The sequence below is a fragment of the Podarcis bocagei genome (genome assembly GCF_964188305.1).
Source record: "Podarcis bocagei genome assembly, chromosome: 2".
Taxonomy (NCBI): Eukaryota; Metazoa; Chordata; class Lepidosauria; order Squamata; family Lacertidae; genus Podarcis; species Podarcis bocagei.
The window spans coordinates 100,145,976-100,158,194 of NC_138126.1; the positions used below are offsets into that span (position 1 = coordinate 100,145,976).

Below are 12,219 nucleotides of genomic sequence, written 5' to 3' on the forward strand. Positions count from 1 at the left end.
TTTTTTGCTTTAGTCCTCCATAACAAAAGTTGTTGTTTTTAAAGATGCATTGCACACTTTATATCTAAATAGATATGTAAATTGCTTTGAATTTACATATCCATTGATGTCGAATTGCTGCTGTCCTGACAGATGCCTGAGGCAGCCTAAATGCACCAGGACTGTCAATCCTAACCATGGTTACTCAGAAGTCAGCAGCACTGAATTGAATGGGACTTCATCTTGGCCAGGGAGGGTTAGGGTTGTAACTTGAATCCACTTTTTACTGTGAACTATAAAATCAAGTGAATGCAGCGTGCTGTGTCCCACTTGCACTGCCACTATGGGTGCCCTGGCTCTTACCAAACTCAGTGGGAGCCAGGGCATTCCTCAAACTATTGCTGCTCTCTCTGCTTCTCTGCCCAGGGGTGGGGAAGGCAAGTGGCAATGGGGTGAGCTAGAACACCTTCCTTTCCGTGGCAAAATTGGTGGGATGGGTGGAGCATTGCCTCTTACACTTCTGCCACCTGAGGCAGGTCGTTCACCCCACATCATAGGTGGGCCAGTGCTGTCTTTTCCCATGGAAAGAAGTGATCTCTTTTGTTACCTGTGGACTTTAGCAGTCAAAGTGAAGAGGAACATATGGATTGGCACCCGTCCCCTAAATCTTCATTTTGAAGTATTGCCCTACTAGCCAAGTCCCAACATCTGAAACAAATTACCTAGAGAGTTTTGGGATGCGGGTGGCACTGTGGGTTAAACCACAGAGCCTAGGACTTGCCGATCAGAAGGTCGGTGGTTCGTATCCCCGTGACGGGGTGAGCTCCCATTGCTCGGTCCCTGCTCCTGCCAACCTAGCAGTTCAAAAGCATGTCAAAGTGCAAGTAGATAAATAGGTACCACTCCGGCGGGAAGCTAAACGGCGTTTCCATGCGCTGCTCTGGTTCGCCAGAAGCGGCTTAGTCATGCTGGCCACAGGACCCGGAAGCTGTACGCCAGCTCCCTCGTCCAATAAAGCGAGATGAGCGCCGCAACCCCAGAGTCGGTTACGACTGGACCTAAGGGTCAGGGGTCCCTTTACCTTACCTAGAGAGTTTATGTTTCAGCAGAAACACCCAAACATCACCATTTTGTGAGTAACATCTGCATGCATGAAATAAAATGTTGCAATAAAGAAAGGACTTACATTATGGTTAAAGAGCGTTATTACTGACTGAAGGATTAATTCATATATAAAGAGCAAAATGTCAAGAGGGTGCTAAACCACCCCTCCCTGATGCCTGGGTGAGGGAAAGCAGACAAGATGACAGGTGATGGACTGTGAAATCAAGCTAACCAGTTAGGCTGCGATTCTGACTCCGCTCACCTCATTGAATTCCATGGGGCTTACTTCTGAGTAGACATGGCTAGAATTGCAAGCATGCAGAGCTTTGTAATGGACCATGAAGGTGCTTCAAGACTCTTGGTTGCTTTTGCTGCATGCAAGGAACACCAAGGGAAAGTAACTGATTTTTAAATATATGTTGATGATATTTTGTGTGCCACAAAATGCATTTTCTTAAAACATGCATTTCCATACAAGTAGAGGATGAAAAGGAAGACTTGTGCAAAAGAAACCAATTTCAGCAGAACAGAAAACATCAGATTAATGTGCAAATGGATGTTGGCATGATCTTTGAAATGTCCGTACATTAAGGTTACCAGATCTTTTTCAATGAATCCGGGGACACTTTTCAACTTCAATGGATTTTGTGTGGGGACTGATTTGTAAATCTGGGGACTGTCCCCGGGAAATGGGGACGTCTGGTAACCTTACCATACATCCCTACACAGAAACTCCATGACTGACACTTGGAGGGGCGGGAGGTTCTCAGCATGCAAATCAATGGGCAAACAGAGGGCTCCTAGATGCAAGACCCATTGCCTTAGTGTCTTAGTGCTGCCGCTCCACCGTGTAGTCCGCTACTGCTTCAGACCAAATCACCAACTTAGAATCATAGGACTGTAGAGTCGAAAGGGACCCGGGGGGTCATCCAATCGAAACCCCTGCAATGCAGGAATATGCAGCTGTCCCATACGGGGATTGAACCTGCAACCCTGGCGTTATCAGCACCACGCTCTAACCAACAGAGCCATGCAGGCCTTCCTAAACAGCCATGTTTTCAATCTAAGCTAAACAACAGAGAAGCCATGTGGCAGGCTTTCTCAACCTCGGCCCGCCAGATGTTTTTGGCCTACAACTCCCATGATTCCTAGCTAGCAGGACCAGTGGTCAGGGGTGATGGGAATTGTAGTCTCAAAACATCTGGAGGGCCAAGGTTGAGGAAGCCTGCCATATGGGTTACTAGTGATGGGAGGAGAAGGAGGATGAATGCTCACCCCGAATGGGAAATCTAATCTGAGCTAATATTATGGCAGTTTGTAAGAAAGACTGCTATAGGTTCAGGTGTTTTGGGGGTCCAAGCAACAAGGAGGCAGGAATGATCAATTCATCAGGCAATGCCATTTTAACTTGTCTTTAGCTGCCAAATTTCCAGTGAAGGGCTTCCTATTCTTTTCTTTTTTTAAAAAAACAACCCCTCTCTGCTTCTTATTTGGCAGGTCATCTTCTCCAGCTGTGCTGGTGCCGCTGCAATATTCCAACAGCCTGCTGTAGGGTGTGGGGTGCTGGCTGTCTACTGCAAGAGGAAAGAGGTGAGCGTCTGGACATTACGCCTGCCAAAAATCCTTTTTATCAAGAGAACATCTTTTATTTCAGAGCATCCCTGCCCATGGAATTTCAGCAGTTGTATTCTGGAACAGGGAAGATGCAGCTCTGCTGAATGGATACCACAGCTTCAAAAGCACTCTTTTGTTTTGCAGGGTTTTATCTGATGAATCTCGTGGTAGGAGAATCTGGTGCTGTTTGATTGTTCCTTCTCACAGAATAGTTGCCGGTCAGAAATTGGCAGCCTGAAGCGTACCGGAAGGCAAACAAGGGAATGAGGTGTTGTGCACATCCACAAGCCATTCAGCATTATGCAAGAAGACTATTGCACTGCAAACTTCCATGAGAAATTGTGTGGCTACGTAGCCATGATACCAGCATTATTTTGCATTAAAAATATACAGTGGTACCTCGGGTTACAGGCGCTTCAGGTTACAGACTCCGCTAACCCAGAAATAGTACCTTGGGTTAAGAACTTTACCTCAGGATGAGAACAGAAATCGTGCAGCAGCGGTGCAGTGGCAGCAGGAGGCCCCATTAGCTAAAGTGGTACATCAGGTTAAGAACAGTTTCAGGTTAAGAACGGACCTCCAGAACGAATTAAGTTCTTAACCCGAGGTACCACTGTATAGGTTTTAGGCCAGGTGATTGCCATGGCTTCTCCCAACAAATCTTGGGGGGTTGTAATTCAATTGATGGTGCTGAGAGTTCTTTTAGAGATCTCTAATTATTAGTATTTTATTGAATTTCAAGTGAAAGCTGCATTTTAAGTTTGCATATTTGCCTGAGATGTGGGAATTAGGTTGGTTTGCAATGAGCAATGAACAAATTTTTCCCCATCCCTACCTGCTTAGTACGAACAAATTAGTACTACTATCCCTAATGCAATCATCAGCACAAGGTAAGGACTTGCATGACTGGGTGGGTTCGCAAAGTCCAATGTAGCACTTTCCAGTACTCTCGAGCACACCGTAATGACTAACCTAAATTTGTAAAAGCCAGAGCAATTACTCTTCCTGTGGAATTTGCTGTCAGGTCTGTTGGAGATGCTGTTAAGAATGTAGCCGGTTGCTTACCTGTCATCAAGCAGCGTCTTAATAATGTAGTTGAATTTGAATAAGCAGTTATATATGAATCCTGGTCCTACCTTCCGAGTGTGACACTGTAGATGAAATTGAATCTCCACTTCAGTTTTTAAGCCCGGGAATGAGCAAGCATCTTATCTGAATATAATTTGTAGGCTAGCAGCTGAAGCAGCTGCTTACACGGGATTTAGTCTGTGCTTCTTAGAACTGATCGAAAATATTATCCTGCCTTATTAAAATCACTCTGCAGCTTTTCCAGTCATGTGTCAACGGGAAAACAAAAACAAACACCAGAATGCATCTTTTTCCAAGCTGTGGTATGAAAAAGGCTAGTTTGCAGAGATTCACTTTTGCCATTACAAATAAGCAAGGCTTTTGTATAGTTCACAGAACGTTTACAATGATACAATACAATATATATATATGCATATTTTGGACATATTTGACTATATATACACACACACACACACACACACACACACACACACACACACACACAATTTTTAAGTATTTGTGAAAACATATTTCACAACATTTGTGCATTTTTTAACTGATAAACACGGCACAGAATTTAGAGAACTACATTACTTTGCTGATTGCTGTGCTACATTCAGTGCAGCAGTCTGGGTTTCATGAGCTGATTTGGTCCTCATCAAATGAGGACTGAACAAATCCTCAAACATCCCAAGCTGTAAATCAGCAACACCTTTTTAACCAATTAGAAAGCTTTTAATTGATTCACCCAACCAATTAATTGACTAAGCGCCACAGCCCTACTTATTTTGTTATGATTCACTGCTTCACAGATTAATATGTTGATTAACCATGGCTCTCAAAACTATGATAATTCATTGATAAGTCTTCCATCACTACAGGGTAAAAGTGCTCACTTCCCAGGTCAACAATCTCCTGCTTCTGTTCTTGGGGAAGCAGAGGCATAGTAGCAGCTGGTTTTCCACTTCAGAGGCAGGTTATCTGCCCATCCTCACCAATTCCACTGCAATGCAATGACTTGTACCAGAATAATCATAAAAGCTACGTCTATTTCTTCACATGCACGTAGCTAATCTTGCAGAAGGCACTCCCTCAAATTACTTTTTTTTATATAAAATTTTTATTGGTTTTACAAAGTTTTAAAGAACAAACAAACACTTAAAAAGACATACAAACACGTATAATTTCATAACATTTTTTCATAGACCTCTTTTCTGAGACTCCCCCATACCCCCCCTTTCTGCATCCCAATGTCCATAGTTTTATAGCAACTCCCAATTGTTCCTTTCCAACCTCTGTCATCTTAGTCATCTCTGTATTCTGACCTTATGTCACTGTATCCCTTTATTCCTAAAAACCACAACACTCTAACATTCATCAAGTTTATAATAGTCCTTAAGATAACTTTTGAATTTTCTCCATTCTTCTTCCGCCGTCTCTTTTCCTTGGTCACGGATTCTGCCTGTCATCTCGGCCAGTGTCATATAGTCCATCACTTTCATCTGCCACTCTTCCAGAGTAGGTAGATCTTGTGTCTGGCACTCCCTCAAATTACTGTGCTTTCTCCTAGCCTATGTTTGCTCTCAGATGTCCAACAAGGTCTAGCAGAGCTGAACATCTGGTGATGATGTGGTGGTGGCTCTCAACTTGGATGGCTTTAAAATGGGATTAGACAAATTCACCGAGGACAAGGCAATCGATAGCTACTACTTGTCTTGATGGCTATATGTGAACTCCAGGACCAGAAGCAACATGCCTCTGAATAGTAGGGATCATGAGTGGAAGAGTGCTGTTGCATTCATACCCTGCTTCTGAGTCTCCCAAAAGTATCTGGATGGCCCTGGTGAGAATGGAATGCTGGACTCTGGTGGGTTTTTGGTCTGTTCCATCAGGGCTCTTCTTGTGTTTTTAACTTTTCTGCCAATTACAGGGCTGCTTCTGTTCTATATTGCCCTGTTCCTGTTGGGGATCTCTTCATAGTTACCAGTCCTATTGTTCTCCTCCATATTCCTGTCCAGAGACTTTAATGCAAAGCTAACACAAGAAGAGCAGAGGAGAGCTACTGAGCATTTACACGGGCTAAGGGACTCCATTTCTGTTGCCTCCCCTCTTCTGGAGGACTTGTACAACTGCCCGGAAACTGGGGTCTTCCAGCCATCTGTGGCCCACAGGGTCATCCTCCATCAGCCAGCTCCCACAAAGGTCACACCACACATCCAATTTGCCCATGTGGCTCTCCTCCGCTGTTGCTCATGTGCAGTGGAACCCAAAGGACTGCAAGGGAGATGATCTACCCGCTTCCGATATTCCAGTGGCAACAGTGATCTCAATTTCCTCATTACGGAGCATGAAGTTTCTCTGTCTTCAGACCTCCTTGTCCTTGTACCATCTGGGTCATCCTCTGCTCAGTATCATTTCCATTTCCACACTATCCTTACAATATAATTAGGGGGCCAGAATAGTGTGTGTGACTGACAAATGTGACCTCATTAGATTCTTCGGCGGTATCAAAATATTATGCACTCATTTGCATCTCAAATCCCCCAATTCCTTTGCATTTAATCCTTGTGGCCGCTTCGTCCTTTGCTGCGGTTGTCAGGGTTCGATTCTCATTCCCCTTTCACTCAGATCTGGCAGGGAGCACAGCACAATAATCCCAGATACATGCATAGCTCAAAAATTTCATTTTTTAATCAACTAGATGTTATATGTTGTTTTTTTAAAAAATGAGGAATATGCATTCTTTTACATAGGGCCCCAAGTCAAATTAGCACTGAAGTGACGCCCAACTTCTGCTTGCCAACTGATAATGAAAATGTCCCTGAAGGTTGCATGGTCCCCCTGTGCTGATCACAGACACCACAGCATACAAACTATATGGTCATATTAACATCAGGATGGCTCTCTGTGGTCTCTTTCCTCTACATGGCTATTACAACATCTGGGAATTCGAATCTGATTCAAGAGTAAGGCTGGATTTTGAGTTTAGGGTGGGGATAAATGAGAACCGAGACCTGTAGGGATTAGGCACTTACAAATCTTAAATTATAATTAAGGTTGCCGGCAGCCACACCCCAGACATTGGCTGATAGGGAGAACTGTAGAGTCTCTGAATTCATAATTCAAGGGGGCTTCATAAATTGGACCGAAACAGCAAAAACTTAATATACAAGGCCGATTTTGTTTAATTTTAAGATATTTAATTTGCGAAATACATTAACATCTCTGTGCATTTGCACTTATTTGACAGAAAAATGGAAAGAGATTTACATTGGTACCTTGGTTCCCAAATGGCTTGGCTCCCAAACAAATCGGCTCCTGAACGTCGCAAACCTGTTCCTGTTTGCAAACATTTTTTGGAAGCCAAACATCCGTTTCGGCTGTTGGCATTGTTTCTGGGGCCAATCAGAAGCTGCGTCTTGGTTTGTGAATGTTTTGGAAGTCAAACAGACTTCCAGAACAGATTGAGTTCAGGAACCAAGGTACCACTGTACCTCCAACTGAGCGACTGGATAATGGCTGCCTGTACGTTTTTCCTGATTTTGCCATATTTGAATGAGCTTGAATGAGCTTCTTTTTAAAAGAAGAAATCTGAACATTCAAGACAGGGACCTGGAATATGTCTGAGGGGTAGAAGATTACAAATTTTCCTATTTTTGTGGGTCTTAGAACTTTTGAAGTTGATTCATGGTTGATTTATATCTAGTTCTTGAAGAGCTTCTGCATTAGAAATGTATCCTGTATCCAACATTCCAAGCTACAAGGCCATAGGACAGTCTCCAGGTGACTCTGGTATGCTCTGGTTTCTGCCTTCATCCAGGGACCTTTAATTAAAATAATAATAAAAAAGAAGTCTGGTGACAACTGCAAAACCTTATGTCTTGGGTTTTAAAAAGAAGTGCTCCCCACTACCCCAAACTCAATTTGGGAAGTGGCACATAAAATTTTGGGTATTGAGGTCATGGAGGAATTAACTCATCATCTCTGGGTACTGAAATGTCAGGTCAGTCCAGAGTCTTGCAGTTTGGCATGACTTTATTCAGTATGACAATTCACACAATCAAATTCCAATACTAAAAATTATGGAATAAGATTTTGTCATTTTTTGTGTCCACCGGAATCTGTTTGGAAGGGGACAAAATGTGCTATAGTCTGTTGGGTATATACTGTACATGCATAATATTTGCTGCCTCGCAAGTGGAATTTCTTGTAAGTCAGTCCTTTTGTGTTTTTCCTTTTATTTGTTTCTTTTGTACTTTTGAATGTGACTGTAATGAATAGTTGCAAAATAAATTTAAAGAATGAGCATTTTAAAAACCTTCTTTCTTTTGTCTTCCCATCATAGAATCCATTGGGGCTCATTTCAGGAAAATGCAGGTTTGTGCATATCCCCACAACTACAGTCAGAAAGAATTAAGAAGCGGCAAGTTTCACCTTCTTGAAATGAGGCAGGGGCTGAAGCAGAAAAAGGAGTTGAGAGTGGTTTCAACTAAGAGGTGATATATATCCTGTTCTCATGTTTTCGATTCAGATAAACACTTTTGAAGTGCAGTATATTCACTTGGGAAAACGCTGACCTCCTCAAAATTGTTTGCAGCGTTTTAGTGCAGCGAGATGCCTGCACAGATTCCTAGCTAATTGCAATGTGGGGGAAAGCAGCAGGGAATTCACACTTAGATAAGCTCAGGAATGAAGCACAAGCCTTGGCCACAGTGCAAATAAAATAACAAAAGATTTTCCATATCACAGTAATCATCATTGGCATTTTCCTCTTGTTCCACTCACAAACTCCTGATTAGATGAGGCCCTTGTAGAAGGTGTGCATACCTCAAGTGCACGGCAACTGTCTCTTATTGTGGTGATTATTGTCGCTTATTGTGGCACACAGGTATTGCGCACCTGATTTGCTTTAGATATGTTCCTCAAATCACTGCTGACCCATATAGATGGTTAGGATGGGCTTGTCTGGTCATCAGTTTTGTTTATGTCTGAAATCATGAACCATCTCCAGTCTTCAGCTATTCTTCACACACCAACATAATCAAGGATAGTGCTTGATTCTCCTCCCTGGAGGAAAGGTAGCTTAGCATCATTTATCTAATTTGCATCGGCAACATGGAGAAGCTTTAGGGAAGATGAGTTCTCTGCTTTGTCCTGCATGTAGCCACACACACACACAAATATGTCCCCATTGTGAGGTTCTGTGTTTGTTCAACCCCGATTGCTGCCGTGTCAGTGTTCTCCTGGGAAGGCAGCTGTCATGAAAAGAGATGCTTCTATCCTCTAATCTTCTTACATATCGTATATCTAAGATAAGGGTCTCAACTATTATGCTCAAAGAAGCAAGAAATGACGTGGAGTGAAATGCTCATGTCATCCCAAGTTAACACTTCTCCTTGATCCTGTAAGACATTCGCTTTCTCCTGTCCTCCTCCTCCTTTTGGTAGAGAAGTAGCTTTTGCGGTTGCACAAGACCTGTGCCCAGAGTATTAGTTGAGGCCACCTTGCCCTGCTCTCTGAATTCTAAGCAATTGAATTCTGGGGTCTCAGTTGAATCTGGGATGTGCTCCAACACTGGGCATGCCTCTCCTGGTGTTCAGACTGGTACAAACTGAGTAATTTGGTGTTTGATTGGGCAATGTAATTTCACTATGTTTGTGTTAGGGTGTTTCCATGCCAGCGTTTTAGAGATGATCTACATGTGTGTGTTTTTATTAAAAAAAAACACATGATCAAGTGCTTCTTTGCAGCAAAATCTGCTTGCATGATGGAAGAAAGCTTTCAGTGTAAGCAGGGAGGGCACTGCTGTTTTTAATGTGGTCAGGCATTCAAACCTATGTGCATTTTGAAGTAATACAACCCTATGTAGACTGTACCACATGTGCAACTTCTTGCAAATTATCATGTGGGCATATAGACCAGCTCCTCTCATCTGGAATGCATCAATCTACAGAGGTGGTTTAATGAACTCTAGAAATGGTGTGTGTGTGTGTGTGTGTGTGTGTGTGTGTGTGTGTGTGTGTGTGTTTAAAATTGAATGTACATGCTAGTCAACCTAAGTTTTCCATTCAGTTTACAGACATGAGAAACGCAAAAACTGGTTTAAGGGCCATCTCTAAAAATGACACCTGAGAGTGACAGCCAAGCTGGTAAGATGAGACTTCTAACAGGACCAGTCTATATTGATGAGCAGCATGCACTAGACTTTCAAGCACTCTCAACAATGCTTGATGGCAAATTATATCATCCCTTGCCCACATTATTCTGCTGGAAAATTCTCCTGTTCCCAGAAAGAAATGCAATTTGACAGAAATGTACGAATTAAAAGGAACAAAATGTAATTAAAATGGCGATAGCACATAATCTGGTAACCCACTTTAGAGGCTCAGAGCTTCATCTGTGTGGGTGTTTTTTTTTAAAAAAATGTTTTATTTAAATGGATTTGAAGCAAACAAAATGACACACAAAGGTTCCCCTCTATATTATCACTTTGCAAAGCAAGCCAGATCAAAAGTTGTCCGCTGCGTCCATCTGCTTTGTGCACAACGAGAAATGCTTGATCTAAGATGGCACTCAGCTTATGCAAATGGATTTTTTTCCAAACCTTACTACAGAATTTCATTATTAATAAAGACACCTAAACTAGAACTGGCAGGATTAAAAGGAGGGGGAAAATCCTGCAGAAATAGTGAAGATTGAGTTGAACATTTCCGTGAGCATTAACCGTATACATAAGAAATACAGGTATGTGTTTGTATGAAGGAAGAGTCAGCATTGCAACCCTCTAGAATCTCTGGGATTCATTTCTAGCCTTGCTATTCATCTCTCCATCTCCTTCATATATATCTTGTCCTTTGAAATTAACCCCCCCCCATGCATTTAACAAAAGTACCTACTTTTGTCTGGATACAGGGACACCATTCTGGGGTGGTCTAACCACTAATCTATATTTTAGACCACATGTGATTCTTGTTCAGGAAGATTTATTTCTCAGACCAGCTCACTGAGTTCTTCACACCAAGTGACTATTTTTATAAAGCAATTAAATGAGCCCTGTATAACTATTTGTGCCAAAATTGCAAATCCTTTTCCTTCAAAAATAAAGGAAGTGGCTGTGGCTGTTTAACCTGTGTAGATGGCACTGCTAGTGTTAGTATGAGACGGAAAATGAAATCACAACAAATGCTCCTGGAATGCATTGCACTTTTTTGCCATTTCCCCCTAACACAGCCCAACGAGGCTGTTCTTCTTTTAAACCCTTGCTGTGGATCTCTCCAGCTTGCCAGAGTCTGTGCACACACCTGAAATCTCTTAATCTCATCCCCATCCTCTTGAAATGATACCCATTGGTGGATCATGTCCAAGGTTAGCAAACATGTTCCTCAAGCATTCTAATCCAGCCTCCTCTTAAAGTTAGGGTGGCCAGTTGTCCTGCTTTGCAGAGGACAATCTTCTATCTGAAGAGCTGCCAAAGGACAGATCTCTCTTCTACTGGCTCAAGTCTGGATTGTAAATAAATAACTTTGATGGGGAAAGGATGCTGCCCATCAACACTTCACTGCATTTGGACAGCAGACTAAGTGGACACACAACTCACCTATTCTTGGTCTTCTCCAATATGATCCACAATCTTCTTCAATGCTGAGATATATTGCATTTCTGTTTATAGTGTATGTGCCTCTATACCAGGGGTCAGCAAACCTTTTCAGCAGGGGGCCGGTCCACTGTCCCTCAGACCTTGTGGGGGGCCAGACTATATTTTGAAGAAGAAGAGAAGAACGAATTCCTATGCCCCACAAATAACCCAGAGGTGCATTTAAAATAAAAGCACACATTCTACTCATGGAAAAAAACTTGATTCTTGGACCGTCCACAGGCCAGATTTAGAAGGTGATTGGGCCAGATCCGGCCCCCGAGCCATAGTTTGCCTACCCATGCTCTATACAGTGGTACCTCTGGTTGTGAACGGGATCCTTTCTGGAGGCCCGTTCACAACATGAAAAGAACGCAACCCGAAGCGATGCATCTGTGCATGTGCGGGTTGCAATTTGTCACTTCTGTGCATGCGCGTGACGTAATTTCGAGCTTCTGCACATGTGCGAGCGGCGAAACCTGGAAGTACCCCTTTCTGGTACTTCCAGGTTGCCGCGGGACATAACCTGAAAGAATGTAACATGAAGCAGACGTAACATGAGGTATGACTGTACACTTAATGAGCACCTTTTAATGCAAATATCTGTTTTGGTAATGTATTTCCTCCTTTTCCATGATGCACAAATGGCCACCCTATTTACGGGGCTGTCCCTTTGCCTTGTGAGGAATAGACCTGGAAGCAGGAACATCCACCATGCAGGGATGCTGGCACTTAGCTGGCTTCCTAGCATGTGTGTTGCTATGGATTGTGGGGAGGGAGAGGTGGTAGAGAGGACACTGCGGTGCAAGAGTTGTAGAGGG

General features: G+C 42.9%; 1 protein-coding gene across 8 annotated transcripts in view; it reads left to right on the plus strand.

Moving 5' to 3' along the window:
- LOC308581895 (uncharacterized protein) overlaps nucleotides 1–12,219 on the plus strand; it is a 102,960-nt gene that overhangs the window by 84,812 nt on the left and 5,929 nt on the right. For 2 of the 8 annotated variants that reach the window (XM_081184686.1, XM_081184687.1), the window contains exons 3-5: nucleotides 2,581–2,673; nucleotides 8,111–8,261; nucleotides 9,845–9,914. In XM_081184686.1, coding sequence (XP_081040812.1) covers nucleotides 2,581–2,673; nucleotides 8,111–8,261; nucleotides 9,845–9,884 — 284 coding nt within the window. In that variant the 3' untranslated portion in view covers nucleotides 9,885–9,914. Of the gene's footprint in view, nucleotides 1–2,580; nucleotides 2,966–4,646; nucleotides 4,869–8,110; nucleotides 9,170–9,837; nucleotides 10,141–12,219 lie in introns of those variants that run through there. The other 6 variants (XM_081184691.1, XR_014005347.1, XM_081184689.1 and 3 more) reach the window with 6 other exon arrangements.